Source organism: Kryptolebias marmoratus, linkage group LG6, assembly GCF_001649575.2.
Source record: "Kryptolebias marmoratus isolate JLee-2015 linkage group LG6, ASM164957v2, whole genome shotgun sequence".
Taxonomy (NCBI): Eukaryota; Metazoa; Chordata; class Actinopteri; order Cyprinodontiformes; family Rivulidae; genus Kryptolebias; species Kryptolebias marmoratus.
In genome coordinates, this window is record NC_051435.1 from 23644900 (window position 1) to 23663437 (window position 18538).

At 37.6% G+C, this 18538-nt stretch overlaps 1 protein-coding gene across 1 annotated transcript in view; it reads right to left on the bottom strand.

Annotated features, from left to right (window-relative positions):
- xpo4 (exportin 4) overlaps positions 1-18538 on the bottom strand; it is a 62656-nt gene that overhangs the window by 35641 nt on the left and 8477 nt on the right. The window contains exons 5-7 of the mRNA XM_017430182.3: positions 14646-14762; positions 14402-14555; positions 3474-3586 (exon numbers count right to left, since the gene is read on the bottom strand). Coding sequence (XP_017285671.1) covers positions 3474-3586; positions 14402-14555; positions 14646-14762 — 384 coding nt within the window. The remainder of the gene's footprint in view (positions 1-3473; positions 3587-14401; positions 14556-14645; positions 14763-18538) is intronic.

The window sequence follows — 18538 nt, forward strand, 5'->3', positions numbered from 1 at the left end:
AGTTACTTGAAATACAAAGAATTCACAGAATTCAAACACTATTAGGTACACCAACTTCAACATGAGCTTAAATGAGAGAGAAATTAAGACTTTGAGATGCTTTGATCTAAATCTACACAAATTAAACTCTTGTGACTGACCAGTTTTGATTTAAATGGATATATCTGATAAATCCTCACAGATGAAAGTAGTTCCAGAAGAAAAGCTGTATGAAGCCCAAGTTGTTCCTTTTTTATATTTTATTTGAGGTTTTGAAAATATGGTTTCAGAGAAGTTGCTTTGCTAATGAATGAAAACCCAATACATAAATTAGGAATAAAGCAATGACTAAAAAGGTAGTACACTTTGGCCACACAGATACAGAAGTCACATTTTTTTAATGTCTTTAGTGAATATGTTAATCTAACCTGTTGTAGATAGCTTTCTGAAAAACCTCAGTTTGATGAAATAATTTTTGTCTGACAGGATTGATCAGTCGGAACGCAGCTAAAACCAAAGCAGATTGCTGCCATCTGAAAACAGCTCCAAATTTTAAAATTTTAAGTCAGTTCAAGCAAACATTATTATTTAAAGCTTTAAATCACCATCAACTTCACATTACACAGTTATTTCAGCAGCAATATTATGATTTTTCTGCTGGAAGTGACCCCTGGATGCCCCATAATTGTAACATCTCACTGCTGGTGGTGCTTTTCATGCTTGTAAATAATCACAGAACTCCATATAAATAACCATGTAATGCAAAACCGATGAAAGGTTTAGAAAAGTGGTCGCATGAACTGCTATGAAATTCAGAAGCTTGGAGCCATTTTAGGACTGCAGAAATCCACTTTCGTCTTAACTGCGTTTAGACTAGCCATTAGCTCATCAGTTATGTCAGACAAATTGATTCTCCAAACTGAAATCTTTCTACAAGCTATAACAAGTAAAATATTAAATATTTATCAATTTATTCACAAGACCCCACTTTTAACTGGTTGAACTACTCCTTTAAGAGGTTACCAGACATTCAAAAAATAAATAAATTATAAATGAAACGATGAGCTAAAAGAAATACACCTGCTTGAGGTTTTTTCTTTTTATTTTATGGGTAGATTTGTGTGCAACAACAACAAAATAAATAAATAAACGTTACGATGGCTGTTGTTGAACATGCTACATCCCTGGAAAATAAACAGGGCAGCTACTATTAAAAAAAATATCATATGTACCCAAAGTGAAACAAATTCAAAACATGTTTTTGTTTTTCATCTTTTGCTTTTAGTGACTACAAATCTGATTGTGACAGCCTATACTGCCACCTGCTGATGACACAATACTGACTTGTTTTTTTGTCTAACATCATTTTATGGAAACAAGTTTGGTGCCTAGTTTCTGTGTGACTACATTTATAAAAGGTCAACTCAAATTCCCTTCACAAGTGGGTAGAGAGGCAGACATGGTCAGCAGCAACACTCAGAAGGCTGCTTCTTTTAAACCATGACTGAAAGGTGAACAAAGTTTTAAAATGTTGATGAAAACCTGTTAATAACGGACCATCTGCAGCATGGGCAGAAAACTACATGTATCAGTCGACGCAGATTTTATCTGCTCCAGTCTCATGTAGTCATGCTATGTATTCATACATTAATTTTTTCTTTTTGTTTAGCCTCCAGACAAGTTTGAAACACATTTTCCATTTTCAACTGGCTGTCTCTCCCAAACTCAATTTCCCAGATTTTTCAGTCAATTATCAGGACATTTTTGATGACGAAGTACAAACATTTACAGTAAATGTAATATTCATTCTCGTGCCCAAAGACGTGTCAACATATGAAGAGGATGTGGACAAAACTGAAAAACTTGTCATTAGTGGGCAACTTGTTGGATCCCTTGAGGCATGGCCACCCAAGGTGCCTTTAAAGCCTTAAACATGAGGCTTGATGTGGTAAATGAATAAAAAAAAATAAAGACAATGTGGTGACTGTGTTCATTTTGTTACATAATATTCAATGTGAAAAGCAGCCATCTTATTTGAGCAGTGTCTATTTTATTTAAGAATTGTTTTAAAATGGAAGAGTTTGAAAACAAGTTTTCCACCTCACGATCTATGCATCAACTAGATTTCATTCATTTTTGACACATCTCACTGAAGCCCTTTTCCTCAGAATATTGTTGTTTTTTTGTTGTTGTTTTTTTTACACAAATCCAGAGCCAGATGTGGTGAAGCCTAGTAATTTCAGAAATATTCAATATTCAAATTAAATCATTACTTTGTTTCAATCAAAGTCACAGATAGTATAACATTTTCTTTCACTCAGTTCTGCTGCAACATGACTGTCTGATTGGATAAACATACGGATAAGCAGGCGAAGGCAGCGGTGCAACTAAAATTACTCTGTAGATAAATTTTTATTTTGCTTGTAATTGACAGAAAACAGAGAAATTAATGTTATCTTACAAAACTGGCACGATTAATAAAAATAAGAACTAACAATTTGGCAACAGTTAGCATCTGTCAGGGCTAAAGCAACTATCAGATCAGTGTTTTGCAATATGAATAGGAAAAAATGAAACGGGAGGAGTTGAGCGCAACAGTATATGTTGTGAGAAAATGATAAAACAGAAACAACTCGAGTTTCAGCTTAATGGAAAAATCAGGGAAAAAAAAAACAGGCAACAGCAGTGCGTGAGTACACTTTGGAAAGAAAAGAGTAGAAGCTAAAGGAAGGCTGGAGAATATGGCTGCAGGCTGATGGGGCTGAGAGGTGGAGCACTATCTGGCGACGGCAGCCAGAAGGATTGGATGGATGTTTAATGGACGAAGAGCTGACCAGTTTGTTCCACTCTTCCGTTCCACAATGTGTGTTTGGCCAGCGTCTTTTTAAACACACTGCACTAAAATACACATTTACTTCACAGGGCGGTCTTCTGGACAGTTAACACAATAACATGACCCCACAGTGAGGCACCCATAAATCTGCCTAATGGTGCATTCATAAAAAACCACGAAACAAGAACAAACGTAAGATGAGCCAAAGAGAGGAGTTTAAACCAGAACTCTGTCCAACATGAAAAGACAAACTGTCTTGTTTTGTTTATAATAAACAAACCACTGAACGACCAAGAAAAAGTCTTTAAATAGGGGAATGGAGGACAAAGGGATACGTTACTGAAAATGTCAGGCATAAGTGTTTAAAAGGAGAGGAAAAAAAAATAAAAGTAGAATTACCTTTGAAACAAAGATAAGGCTGAATAAAACACATGGACATTTTTGTTTTGCTCCTTAAAATGCCTTATAAGACAAATTTTAAGACAATAGAATGATTAAAATAAAAACAACTGTAACAAGTGATACATAAAAATGTGTGCCATAATTTAATCATCACAGCCAGTGGTGGCATCAAGGTGAAAATTCTATTACAGCATTAAAAAAGGACAGCTGTCAGACAAAAAAAAGAGGAATAAAAATCAAAGCGTGTTGGGATACTCACAGAAAAGAAGAGGTCCATGACGCGGGTGTCCAGCAGTGCTTCCCTCCAGGAGTCCGTAGGCTTGAGCGTGACGTTCTGCGTTGCCTCGAACATGGCGATGTAGTGGCGCCCTAGTAATCTGCCGTCAGTTAAGGCCAACAACAGCATATAAGAAGAGGAGGAGGGAGGTTAAGAAAGGAGGAGTGCCACTCTCAGTAAGACCAGCTCCTGACACTAAGTTTCTTCTCAGTGGGTATTCTGGTCTCTGTGTGAGAGTCTCTTCTCAAGTGGCTAGCTGCAGATTCCTCTTAGGAAATTGTTAACCAGCTCTTCCTCTCATTAACCCTGTCAATCTCTTTTCCACAAAAGAGTTTTGTTTGTTTTCTCACCCAGCTTTGTTTTGTCTTCTTTTCTTTCTCTTTCATCAGCTCTTTTTTTTTAAATGAAGCTTTTACTTTCACAGCAAATCTCGCCTTTGTTTTCTCACTCTTCTGTCTACTTCTCCCTTTCTCTGACTTTTCCCCGTCTATACCCTCTGGCTGGCCTGACACCCTCTTTGCTCCTTGTCCTCTTGCTCACCCCTCTTCCTCCCAGCCCTCTCTGCTGTTGCTCTGTTTTCTCTCCTCTGCTTCCTTAAGATCTTTAACACACACACACACTGCAGCCAATCGACTCGTCTCCTGTGCAAGAAGTCCGAGACATCTTACTGCCCTGAAACACTCCCTCTCCCTCCTCCTCAGCCAATCACTAATTTTCCTCCTCGATGCTTTCAAAAACCAAAGCGCCGCTGTATTTATGTCAATAAAATTTACTTCAAACACTTGCCCATTTAGTCAGTCAACTCGCTGCTCTCCTACTTAAATATCTCTGACATGTTTGGTTTTTCTTTTATCACTGTTCTCACGTTCACTTTCTAAAGACAAACAATATTTTACAACTTTAAAACCTCTCCAACTCTTTCACAATGTCCTTTTGAAATCTGCCAAGTCAAGTCTTTCTCAGTGCCCTAACAACACACACAGTGTACTATTTTAAATTTCAACTCCCACAGAAAGCCTTCCATAAACCCACAACACACAATCTGGCATTACAACCCACAACACTTACTGTAGTTATTCAAAAATGCCTAAAACACACCCACAAGCTTTTCCCCAAGCCCATTGAAAAGAGCCCTCCTTACTGTTCCAACACGCAGTACAATGAAAGCATCTCACACACCCACAACACACTGACACAATCAAGTTTTCCAGCTCCTTTAAACTGCCACCATAAGCATTTTCTTTATCCCAGAAACCAATTCCTTCTGATCAAGACCTCATTTTAAAACAAACAACAACAAAAAAACAGCCAATGTGCCCATTCATCTCTAGTTTATTCTGAGCAAATATTTGTTTTAATTAAGAAATGAATGATTGCACGAGTGGAGATTTGTTTTTGAAAGCAAACTTATTTTATAAACAATATATTAAGGAAATTAACTGAATATTTAAAACACACACGGTCAGAATTCAGGCCCCTGATCTGTTTTTGATGGTTTGGGTAAATGACTAAACAGGAATACCATCAGCTTAAAGAAGATATTTTTGGTGCCAACAAAATTAAACGGGTGCTTGAGAAAGAAAACTATGATCTTGCCTCAGTAAAGAACACCAAATCAAAACTACTGTATATAAAAGCATCCACAAGTCAAAAGCTCCTTTCACACACCACTTTCAAACTGGCCTCAGACAGCCTCTTTTCACATTGATGTAAAGAGTGGAACGGAGAAGTTGAAGCTGTTATACACCTAAACTGAGCTAGGGAGGTAGTCACAGAGCTGAGTTGGTGAGTATGTATGATGTAGTGGCATGTGCAGTGCTCCACCCTAACCAGTGGCACAGCTGTCACTTTGGTGGTTTTGCAAACCAGCTTCATGTCTGAACATACATTAATCACAAGACTTGACCGCCTTTATTGGTTCACCTGTTAATTACCGACAGTGGTCTAGATTTTGCCTCGTGCTTAACTTAGATTATCAAATAAACTACTTATTTTTTAATAATTTTTTTTACTTAAGGTCCAAAATGATTTCTTCAGAGAGGTTGTCATGTTTAACCTGAAATCCAAATTAATTCCATTTATAGCGAAAACATAACATCTTAGGGAAAATCTGTCCCTTTTTCAAAAGATCATTTTTACTCAGCAGAGTTAATAATTTCCAATTACAACCATTTGATTAAAGCTTTTTAATCTTACTTTCTTTTTTAATCTGAAACCTTAAAGATCAAACAAAAAGTAAAAACTTTTAATAGCGTTATAATATAGTAAAAAATTGGTTTGTTTGTTTTTTCATTTCAAAATACCTTGTTGACAATAAAATCTTAATAGCGTCAAACTATTACTAAGATCAACCATTTTTAACTAGATATCTATCGTACCACTGCTACAAAAACTAACTAATTTTTCTTGATTTGCAACTTTATTAACACTTTCACTCAGATTTTAAAATCAATGCATGTTGATTAAAAATGGCTTCTTTTCCTGCGCCACCCAAGCAATCATACACAGAGACCCGCATCTCTGCCCTGCAGCCCAGTGACAGAAGATGGAAACTTCCAAAGGAATGTTCAATCAAAGCCAAACGGCGGCAGAGGCCAGCAAGGTCGGACATTCCTCCAACGCCAACCCACAGTCACTCCCCATGCACGCACTCCAGCACAACACACCGTGCCGCAACTTTTGACACAAAAACTTGGCACCTGTTTAAGGGTCTGTGGGATTGTGTGCGTGTATTTATGTGTGTGTGTGCCCAATGCTGAAAGCTGGTTAAAAATAGTTGGGCTAAAGCAAAGCATTTCAACTAAACCCTTCCAAGGAGAGGCAATAAAAAAGACAGGATAAGTGAAACAGCGTGCCTCATTGACTTCATTCCTGGTGGCTTTTGGTAGCAATTTAACAACAATTTTCTGCCGTCTTTCTTTGAAATGGTTTATAGTACTCTTTGTGTGAGCGAGTCTTAAATCTCAGATGTAATGTTATTTTCATAAAACGTGATCAAGTTTTTCTCCATTCTGAGTCGAGGGGAATCTGAATCAAATTACTCAATATTAATATGAATCAAAAAGAACAAACTGAAAAAAAGAAAAGAAAAAGGTAAACTTTCAATCCAGTAGGTATGGCTGATCTGGTCCTGCAGCATGCAGGTAGTGTTATTGTAAAGTTCAGCAAACCTTCAAAAAAATCATAGGACTGGGACAAAATTCACAGGAAACCAAAGAAATTATAACTACACAGAAGTTACAAGCCGGTTTCCAGTTTCAAGGTATTTCACAGTGTTTAAAAAGTCAATGTCAAAACAACACTAAACTTTGTTATATTGTTTTAGCACTTTAAATTAATTTAAAATAGATGTCAGAGACGGGGCATGGCATTTTCTGACCATACTGAGCGAAGAGTGGCTAATTAAAATAAAGTTTCAACTGTGAAATATCAAAATGTAACAGATTTAAAATCAATTAGCTGTTTTTACTATTGTACTTTTATTTTACATTATTTTTTATTCTTTTTTTAGTAAGGGCGACTTTGTTTTGAAAAGTGCCTATAAATAAAATGTATTATATTTATTTATATAGACAACGAAATTTCTTGTCACGAGCATAAAATATTCACCACTGATTTTAAACAGTGTCACATTTTCTCTCTTCTTGTGTATCTGTGCAACAAAATAAAAAATATTACTATTATTATTGTTTTTATTATAAATTAATATTATAGATATATTATAATCATTATTATAGCAATGTGTTATATTATTTGGGCTCTAATAGTAATAGTAGTTGCATTTCTCTTTTTAAAGCTATTAGATCATGTGATGTATTGTTTGTTTTAATACCTTGATACAGTAAAATTGTGGTCTTTTTGCTCAAGGTTATCATACCATCAGAATCTTATATCGGTTCACGACTACAACAGTACACATCTTCAACTATTTTGAACTTTAGTTTGAGTCAAAAGAAGGCATCACTGTGGGTCACGGTTTGGGAATAATAGTATTTACATGAGCTATTTAAATTATAGGAGTACACTACACAGAGCTGAACGTTTACCTGCGCAACAAAAAGGATAAGAAATCCAAGAGCCTTCTTTTACAAAGAGACAATAAAAAGACTTTACTTCTTGAGGAAGATTAGATATTTTACTGTTTGCACAAAGTTGTAGGCTATCTGTTCCAACGCTGCAGTGGAAAGTTTAATTTCCTTTGGAGCTATTTCACATTTTAGAAAATGAAAGCAAGTTCATAACCGCTCAATTACACACATTAAATCCATGTAGGTATTCATATCTAAGGACTTAATGTAGTTAGAAAACTCACACACTCAGTTCTTTTGTGTTAGATCTGTTACAAGTAAAAAAAAAAAATCTGCTCTTTCAGTAAGAACTCAGTCAACTGAAGTCCGAACACAACCTGCTTACTGTGTTGACAAGTGAATTTACTACCTCAACCACACAATCCATTCTTTGAAAGAAAAAACAAAACAAAAACAGATAGGATAAATGATCTGTGTGTGTGTAGTGGACATACCTCTAAGATGAGTAATGTACACAGAGTGACGAGGACATGTGGCTGTGGTTTTGTTGGGTTTTTAAAAGACATCACCTGCTTCTATCTTAACCATTCCAGGAGGCTCAAGAATAACTTAAGTGACGCGTCCATTTTCCACCACAAAGACAAGATGGACATACTGACAGACGAACAGAGGACCACAGAAACGCATACAACCAAACCAGAACACACCCGGTGTACACCAGCAACTGCAGGGGGTTATATCAAATGCCAGTGAAATTTGCAACGACAAATACACAAACACACAGTAATATATTTCTTAACAACAGCCAACAAAGTGAAATAATAAGTGCTGAATACAGATTGGACCTCTGGTCTCTGCAGCAAAGAAACTAGAGGTCAATTTTTTGTTCTGATTTAATTTACTGTGATCAAAACAAGATACCAAAGCTTTAAATTTTTAGCTACAAACACTGTGCTGACTATTTACCCAAAAAACAAAAAAACTTGCACTGTTTGATACCTGAAAAGAAAAAAATAAAGAAAAAGTGCAATTTAGCCTGTAGCGCTACATCCAAAATAAACCACACAAACAGCAGATATAGACTGAATTCGTTCTGAGCAAACAAAGGGGCCAGGGGTCAGGGGCTTTTGTGGATCACAACAGATTTGCATGAATGAAAATTTGGGCAAAAATTTGCCAGAAGTTTGCAAGCATATTGCTCGACAAAATTGCTCATTTTTAGCACGTGTGACTCTCGCCCCATGGTCATGCAGGGGTCTTGTGAATTTTGATAAAGCCTGGGAGTTCAAAGACATGCTCATGCAAACACTTCAGTGTTTATTCTGTATCAATAAAAATTGTTACTACTGTTACTACGAACATCTCTAGAGTTACAGGACCTTAATGAAGACGAGTTGAAAAGAGTTACAAATTCTAGCAACACAAGCGCAACTCCCGCAAGTAAATTGAGAACCCCTGCAAATGTTTTTAGATTTTGGAAAGACCTGCAAATGCTGGTCACCAAAAGAATCGCCAACAACCGCCACCCGGTAAGATACTGGCTTTATGTGTGCCTCAGCTCGTGGTTTTGTGTTACTGTGTAAATGAGATCAGGGTTTTTCTGTAAAACAGATGTTACCTCAAAAGACAACACAGCTATCATTAAACTAAAACCCCATTTTCTCTTTATGTTTAGGACAAAAATGATAACTGACAAGGTGCTTGAAATCAGTCAATTGTGAAGTGACAATGTTGTATTATGAAACATTCAAAAGAATACTACGTGAAAAAAGAGAAATTGGTGACAATAAAGTGAGAACATTTGTTTTTGCAACAGCAAGACTTCAACTGGGACTTTAAATACCTAATACCTATTATTAACATAGCTTGAGTCTTGGAGAAAAGCGAATATAGCTCTCAAATATAACTAAAAAACCAGATAACTCTCCTTCACTCCACATAATTTTACTTAATCAGTTTTTTCTCTGGATTTCATGAATCAACCTGTCAATAATTTGAGAAGGTTTTAAATAGCCAACTATCTGCTTATCTCAGCAGTTTCAACATTTTACAAGCCCAAACAACCTTCATGGTGGAGGATTGCGGATTAGAAAGCTTCTCTTCTATCCTCTATTCATTAAGCTTGATCCTCGCTGAGGATGCTCCTGTTGCAAAAGGCAACTTGCTGAGCATCTGCCAGTGGTTGTGCAAAGACCGCAATGCTATGGTAAGGCGCGTGGAAGGGTTTATGTGGTATATCCTGCCACAAGTCTGTCCGGCCATGTGAAATAACAGTCCAGGAATACCTCCACAGCAACCTGCTCCCCTTCCTTTCTTTTCCTCGTTCCCTTCTACTGTTTGGCCTCCATCTGTTTAGACAGCAGTTGTCATTAAAATAACTATAGAGCCAGGTTTTAACTTAAGAATCCAAGAGCAAAAATGTATAAATGAGAGTTGAATTAAGTAACAAGAGATTAATATTTGTCAGGGTAAGAGGACTCATCTCCTGCCAGAGCATTAAACCCCATAATGAACAGTATAGATTAAAATGTAACGTAGTTCAGGATTCTACTCGTGCCGACTTTAAATCTAGCAGCTTCAGAAACACACGCCCTAACTGTATCCATCAGCATTTAGACCAGCTGTTTATTCCCCCCCGCACCTTTGTTTAGACAGTAGTCGTTGCAAATTCTTCATGCAGGTCAGAGCTAAAGCAAACATCCAGCATCAGTTTACACACTTCTAATCCTATCCTTAACCTGAGGGTGACAATGCCCAGATACTGACCTTTGAAGAGCTAATGAGAAAACTGAGCCAGACACAGGCACTTACTAAAGTAAGTAAATCCTAACAGAAGAAAATTGAGGCAACAATATCTCAGTGGAAGAAACAGATTAAAAAACAAAAAAAGACAAGGTTGTAGTAGTTCAAGTCTGCAAAGACAACGTAAAATCTACATCTCCCTCCCCGATGGAGACGTAAAACTCAACCAGATTCCAAAAACTATGCAGCATCTGATTTTGGCTTCTTTTTTACCCTCTTCTCAGTGTCACAAAGCAAATAGCATTAAAATATATGTTGGCACAAATATAGCTCATCCATGACTCTTTTTGCATCAGATCAAAGTTTTCCTTGCTACAAAATCTAAATGTGACTGTCTGGCACAAACACCAGACTGAAAAACTGACAGACAGAAAGAAAAAAACTGTTTTCTCACTGTAAGCAGCAGTTCTTAAAGGATGAAGTACAGAGGGACTCCTTAAAACTGCATGAAGAAACTCACTGTTTCAGGGGGAAAACCACAATCAGGATGGGATTTCTAAATCAATAAGTGACACGTTGTGCTTTTTGACCATCACTGCATCCTATAGTTTAATAAATAAAGAGAAAACTAAATTGTTGGTGTTTATTATTCAAAAGGTGCTCATTTCACTCTCTCTCCACACAGAGATAATTATTCTGCGAGGTTATTAGTTTGGGTTCTGTTTGTTAACCTCTGGATGTGAAAAACGTTCCATAATCATAGGGTTTTATATTCTAAATGAAAAACAGCAACAATAACAGGATTTGGAACACTTTCTCTAAAAATGTATTTGTAGACACAACAATGCCTCACTCTGGTGACTGGAAGAGAGGATGAAACATACTTTTCCTGACATGGCCACCTTTTTTTGTGAAGGCAACAATGCAATGGTTGTTCCTCAGGTTCTTCTCCTGGGTCACAATGACCACCATCTCTCTGGGGAGAGTTTATATATAAACTCAGTTCTGAAAAAGTTGGGACATTGTGTAAAATGTCAATTTAAAAAAAGAATGCAGTGATTTGCTAATCTCATAAACCCATATTTCATTCACAAATGTATAAACTAAGAAGTTGTACCATTTTGGGGGAAAAAAAAGAAAGGATCATTTTGAATTTGATAACGCAACAGATCAAAAAAGTTGGGACAGGGGTACATAAAAGTAAGTGGTACAAATAAGAAACAGTTGGAAGAGCACAACTTTCTCAGAATTGGGGTTGTATTTGACACAAACAGCCCTGCTCCTTGAGAATCAGGCACACTTTGTCCTGGCAGGTATTTACATAAACGTGACCCCATGATGGCAAAATAAGCAGTGAGGAATTGTTCAATATTGAGTTATTGCCATTTTCCAATTCTCCATCTCAAAGCTTCAAAATTATATGTAGTTTGTTCAAATTTGGTGATTTATCACCTGACAACAAGCTAGTTTTATTTATGAAAGTGCCAGTTTAAAAACTTGATTTTTATTGGTCTGGAGTGATGTCATCACCCCAGTCTTCTGTTTAAAAAGGGGGATGCCTAAACTTCATAATGATAGTAAACATTATATGAAGAAATTTTCTTCAGAAAGACATATGTAGCCAACTTTACCCTACGCTCCGGAGTGTGATTCCCAAATGGCTGCCGAGCACCACAAGATCATGTACACTGATCGATGCATTCAAGTGCAGTAGGACATTTTAAATTTAACCGTTATGGACAAACTTAAGGAGCATACACTCTTATTAATTTTATTTATTCTTCTCCATTAGTCGTTTTTTCGTCATCTGGGCTACACCTACCTGTTAAAAAACTTTGATTTAATGATAGATTAGGAAGATTATATGCCATTTTAGTTAATAGGATTGCTAGATGGTGTCTTTATGGATTTGTCTTTAACGCAAATCTCAATTACAACAAAAACAAAATTTTCACTTTTCTGTACTGCAGGCTGAACACATTCCGACTCATTTTGCCAGCACGAGTCACAAATAGTGGCTGTATCTTTCTCTAAATGCATGCATTCAACCTCATTTAAACATGGGCAAACTGCTCCAGGAGAAAAAGACACTGTTTGGTTGGCAGTGCAGTTTGAGGTGCACATCTCCCTTTGTGATGGCTTTGAGAATTAGATGCACAAAATCATTATTAGAGCTTGTAAAAACAATGAAATGCAAATTCGTTCCTAAGCTGAAACCCGACAGATCAGTTACATCTGACCAACATCAGACATGCCCAAATCCAAAAGGTAAGGCAGAGTCATTGAGGCAGCTGGGTTATCAGCCAGTCCTAACAACAATTTACAGCCCCTGACTGTTGCCACAGGCTCAGGGCCTGACCGTGACCCTGGCTAGGGTCAAGCACTGTGCAGAGTGACATGATGCTGCTGCGATGCTTGAAGAGCGTCTCCACAAGTCAACAGAGTCAGAGAAATGAGGTTCAGACAGCAGTAGAGAGGTGGCCCGTGTGCAGCTCAGTTTGTTAAAATGAGAGGGGCTTTTTGAAGGAGTCTTAAGCCATCTGAAGAATGTACGTGTGTGTTTGTAGAAACTAAGTCTCCCCCCTTCACCCATACGTTTAGATCTCATCACACCGGCACAGGCGTGTTACAGCACTTGCAGACAGGCGACCACACTTGTTTAAGCCTCCCAGTGGTCTTCATCAATCTGTTCTCCTTTTCAACAACAGGCCGGGCGCTTTAAGATTTCACCCACACGCCAAATTTCAAGGAGAACGCCACTTGATCTTAGAAGTCAGACGCTATTTTTATGGGCTCAGTCAATGGTCAAACATTTATGACAACTCATCATCAAGAAACCCAAAGGAGTACGGCTCTATTTGTAAGCAAATAAAGCTCACTTTTCTATAAATTGCCCAACATTCTTTGTTTCATTAATTTAATATTGATGTCATTATGAACTACTTCAAACTGCAGCATCGATACTGAAAGCCTTTAATGCTCCACAACCATGAAAACCTTAAATGTGACCAATAAATCTGAAATATATTGAAAATAAATCCATTTTAATGTAGTTGCTTTTTGACTGCATTTCTGCTGATCATCCCACTATTAAGATAACTTGAGCAGTCATTGGTAGGTAAAGATGCTTTAGTAAACCCTTTTACACTTTGTTTGGAATACACATATAATTGTCCAGTAATGAAAAATTTGATTTTATCCAAACTCTTGAAGTTAAATAGCTAAAAATATATCCTCCACTTCATTTTTATAAAAATCAGAAATAAAACAAGAAAAATTACCTCAGTAGGATGGAAACTATTTGCAATCCAAGCAAACTGAACCTGTATATTTATTATTGTCAACAAGTTAACAGTCACATGCTACCTCAAACTTAAAGATCTCTTTCATGTACAACAACTGCTCCTTCAGCTTCAAATAGACACCCAATGCTAAAACAAAATTAAACTGTTGTCTAAAAACTGACTGCAATTCCTTTTAGACTTAAAAGCGGGTCTTTGAGAACGCACACAAATCGAACTGAGCGTGCCAGGCATACCAAGGGGAGCCTCGACAAGCCAAGGCGGGGGTGGTGTGCTGCTGGAATGACACTGGGTGGGGGTGGGCTGGGGGAGTCGATGGAGACACAGACACCTCTTTGAAAATGATACATGGCTCTGGCTGGCAGCAAGCGCCACACAAGATCCCCTGAGATAGGCAGAGAGGATGCCAGCCTGTTGGGATTTAAGCCATAATGAGCCTGGCTGCACACAGACACAAACAGCAAGAGCTGTGTGACCAACTGCAAACATTACACGGATGTGTGCACGAGAGATGAACTAAAAAGTCCAACTGACCGACAGATATGCATTCTCGGGCGTCGCATATTTGTGGAGATACACAAACACAAGTAATGACAAGGATATGCATGCCATAATAGAGACAAAGCTCATCTACACAACAAACCAAGCTTATTCTCTTAAAGACTGAACAGGTACACACAAACAAAGTCTAACCTTATAGAAACTTACATTGCTTAATCTTTAACCAGACTCACCTGTTGGCCTAAAACTGCACCACATCATCTAATCAACGATGCTTTTAATTTTACTCAAAAACAAGATGAGCAAAGATACGAAACAACAACTAAAAAAAAGATATGATTCGGGGGGAGGAAGTTCCAGCTGAGGACCTGGTTGGCCAGAGCCAGGTAGCGCTGAAAGACACAGGACATCTGAGCGCTGAGGTTTTCTCGCCGACTGAACTCCTGCAGCACCTCCATGGTCAACATGAAGATCTGACGCAGGCCGTCCTCCTGGAGGGGAGGAGGGATGAACACACAAGTTGGCGATTGCAAAGAGTAGGAGACTCAGAGAGAGGAAGCGGAATACATAAAAAAACCAACCTGAAACAGGCGCTTGCAGTTGCCATGAAACTCCATGCTGAGGCCAATGCTGCTGGTCTTACTGGAGCTGGAGAACTCACTGAGCAGAGCGGTCAGGATGGAGCAGGCCAGGGTTTGCTGCAGAGAGGAAGATTGAATTACCTCCAAACAACAACAAAAGAGATACATCCAAAATAGGGGACAAAATTGCCTGACCAAATACAGTAGATTCATATTATGAATCACCAAAATGATCTGAACGTTGTGTCATACTGTAAAAAACTAAATAAACTTGTGTATAAAAAACGTCACGATACAGTTATGTCTAGAAGCAACACTAAATAACAAAAGCAGAAGCATGAAAAAAGGTGAGCAAGTTTGGACTTAAAGCAACACTCAGTGAAGATTTAAGAAAACAAGTTCAATTTTTACTTCTGCCAAATCATACCTTTGAAGTTCTGGTGAATTCATACTTCTATTTTTTGACGTACAAAGAGCAGCCATCTGCCACAGGTCTTTTTGTACCCGCCTCCACATTTCTAATTTAATCTCCTGAATACACTTTTGAAAAAAAAGATAAAATAAATAAATAAACAAAAAATTGGTCCAAATCTGCTTATTTTTATTATTTGTCATTGGCGTGGTTAAATTTGGGGTTGTAGTGTCAAATGTTTTCTAAATAACCCTGGATATCAAGACAAACCAGGGGTTAAGCCCCTAAAATAATTAATGTTTGACTAAAACCACCGCTGGCTAGGCTGTGCTTCCTGTACAAGCAGGTTCCACTTGAACAACCCTGCACCATCAAGAATCTGTGCCTAATGCAAATTTATTTATGTCTGAGTGATAACAGGAGGAAGAAGAAAGATCTCTATTCAGCTATCAGCAAAGATAAACAAATGTATTCAAGCAAATTTTACACATAAATATAACTATATCCATCCATTGTCAGGAACTTCTATATGAACTGCAATAGATCCTGTCACTTCATGGTTATGGTACATAATAATGTGCACGGTCGAATGGAGCTGGTGCCTCTGCACATATGAGTGCATGCAGGGTCGCAGAAATGCAAGCATGTTGTCTGTGAATGAGTGCAAACTGATAATTGTTTAAGTGTACAGATGAGAAGTAGGACTGATTGTCAACTGGTGGGTATAAAATGATAACCACTGGGTAGGAAGTGGGGGTACAGTTTGGCAGAGGTACGCACTGACCAGCACCCAGAGGGAAAGCTTTAGAAAAATACTGTTTTGTATTTGAACGCATTTTGTTCTTCCATGTCTGACAGGTGGAGGAGTGACAAATAAAGAAAGGATAAATAGGACATGGCGGCACTTTTCCCAAAAAAATCTTAGCAAAACCAATATTTGTGCACTTATTCACTTAGAAAAACAAAGTGATATTTGAAGCTAAAGTATTTTCAATAACGCTAAAAGTTGTTTATATTTTTGACGGGAAATGAAGTAACTTTCAACATCCTCATGGACTGATCGATAACGAGAAGGTGGGTTAATAATCGAAACAGGCTGACTAATTGGCCATTCAACATATAAACAAAATAATCAGCTTTAACATAAACTGTTTCCAAAAGATCTGCACACTAGCTGTGTGATAAATGGTTTCTAATTACTTGTGAATATGTATGACACTGATATCGGTTTTCCTTATTTAAAAATGAAACTCCCCCACCTCTGTAATGAAAGACAATATACACATTACTGATGAATAAATGTTCATTTTAGTTGACCATTTTGTGTATAATTCATCATTATTACAGTGTTATAATAACAGAGCAATAAAGGTTGCCTCAGGCCTTGAAGCAATTTTCCATCAACAATTTCTTTACACATGTCAGATAAGTTATAAAGACACATTACGATTAGATCAGTTTAGTCAAGACTACAAGTTTGTGTTTAAAATGTTTCTACCTAAATCTATTTTAGTTGCAATAAATAGACAGATTTTAGCACTGAAGGATAAGTGTTCATTTTAGCTCCAAAAAGGTTGAATGGATTGATATTTTGGTCCTGTTTAGCTTAACAACCTCCCAACTACACCAGTTGTTGTTTTCTTGGTTGAGGTGTGGTTGTAGAAACAAATGGAAACAGTGCCACCTACTGGGCTTAGATCAGACTTTAAACAAACGGCATTCATTTGACAGATGTAAATAAATGTAAATGTATTTAGAGAAATAGAAAACAGATGTTTCAGATTTAAGCATTACAGTTTTACAATCACCTCTTCAAAGAAATGTAACTATTTTCTTTCATGAAAGCTCAACTCAACTTTACAAACTTTAACTTTACAAAAGCAAAAATAGATTTTTTTCAGTGCTGTCTTTTTACTTTTTTCTTTGTTTGTTTCAGACAGAGCTCGTGTAATCTAAGCCAGAGCCTGCACAGGATATCTGTAAAACAAATGCAGCCAATCAAAGCTGAAATTTGATAGAAAGGATCAATGCTTAAAGCTGATTATATCAGCAAGCATTCAATGCTTGTGCTCAACCACAGCATCATAAGGGAACACTCTTCTTCACTGATCTTTCACAAGATCATTAGATTTAATGTATTTGGGGTTTGTCTGTCTTATTTCCTAATATGTTTTTTTTTAAAGGAACAAAAAAAACTTATAAAATGTTTTCATTTTAGCTATTGTCACATTTTGTAAAATTCAATGAAAATGATCAAAGAGAGCTTGATGATGCTGATATTTATCATTCCATTTATCTATCAATTCATCTATTTTATGCGTATTTGTGGACAGGCTGCAGAGGCAACAGGTCCAGGAGGGAAACCCAGACATCCCCCTCCCAGGCGACACTCTCCAGCTCCTGTTGGAGGATCTCAAGGCGTTCCCAGGCCAGCGAGGATACACACTCAGGGTTTCCCCCCAAAAAAGAGGCTAAGCCTGGTGCTAGGTGGCCGTTCGTTGGCCCTGGCCGACCGTGACTTAGTAAAAAAAAAAGATTAAAGTTGACAGAAAGTTGAAAATATGGCTATTTATTATGTGATATTGTAAGATATTTGTGCCAAATATTTACACAACTACAGTTTTACAAAAAACATTTTAAATACTTATTAAAACAAAAATACAACTAAAATGAATACTAATTGTTTGCACCTAATTTGAATCCTAATTTAAGTCAAATTTACAAATAAATTAACATAAATAAAAAAGTGCAAACAAAGCACCAACACACGTCTCACGTCAAGGCCAATGAATAACAACAGAGAACTCTGAAAAACAGACAGATGATGTACTGTGCTTTTTGTGGCACAGGCTGCATGTTAGATCACTACAACAAAACGAAACAAATCTAATGCTAAATGTATTAGCATCATTTTACTGTTAAACAAGGATAATATTTTCACTAAGCACAAAACAGGCTTGCCATATTCAGTCTTGTAAAGCCACCTGCTGAATTTCGGCTCAACTAACCATTTTTGGTTAAACCCGCTCGTTATGTTTATTGCTGCGGCTCCAGCGACCTGCTAACTCCAGCTGAAGGCGTCTCGGCCTCGGGGCTCGTTAGAGATCTGCAGGGCTCCGCGAACAGCGTGTGATGGAGGCGTTTATACTTGGCGCTTAGCTTACATCGTTGCAATTTTCTCCAAAAAGATGGGGGGGCAGTACACTACGGAACCAGCGCCAAGTTACAAAAGGTGCACGACGTGACACCGCACGGGGCTTTTGTGCAGGGGCGGGGAGAGCGCGATTGCGTCACTGTTGGCGCGCGCACCCTCGCACGGTGAGGTAGATAAAGGTAGCGGTGTTGGTGGAAAAAAAACGTGGAAAAAAACGTATTTATAATAAACAAGCAGAGCTTAACCTGGCGGCCGGGGCTTTTAATACACTGGGGGAAACCCTGCACACTCCAGCAGATTATGATACAATATGTTTTGATTTTAAAT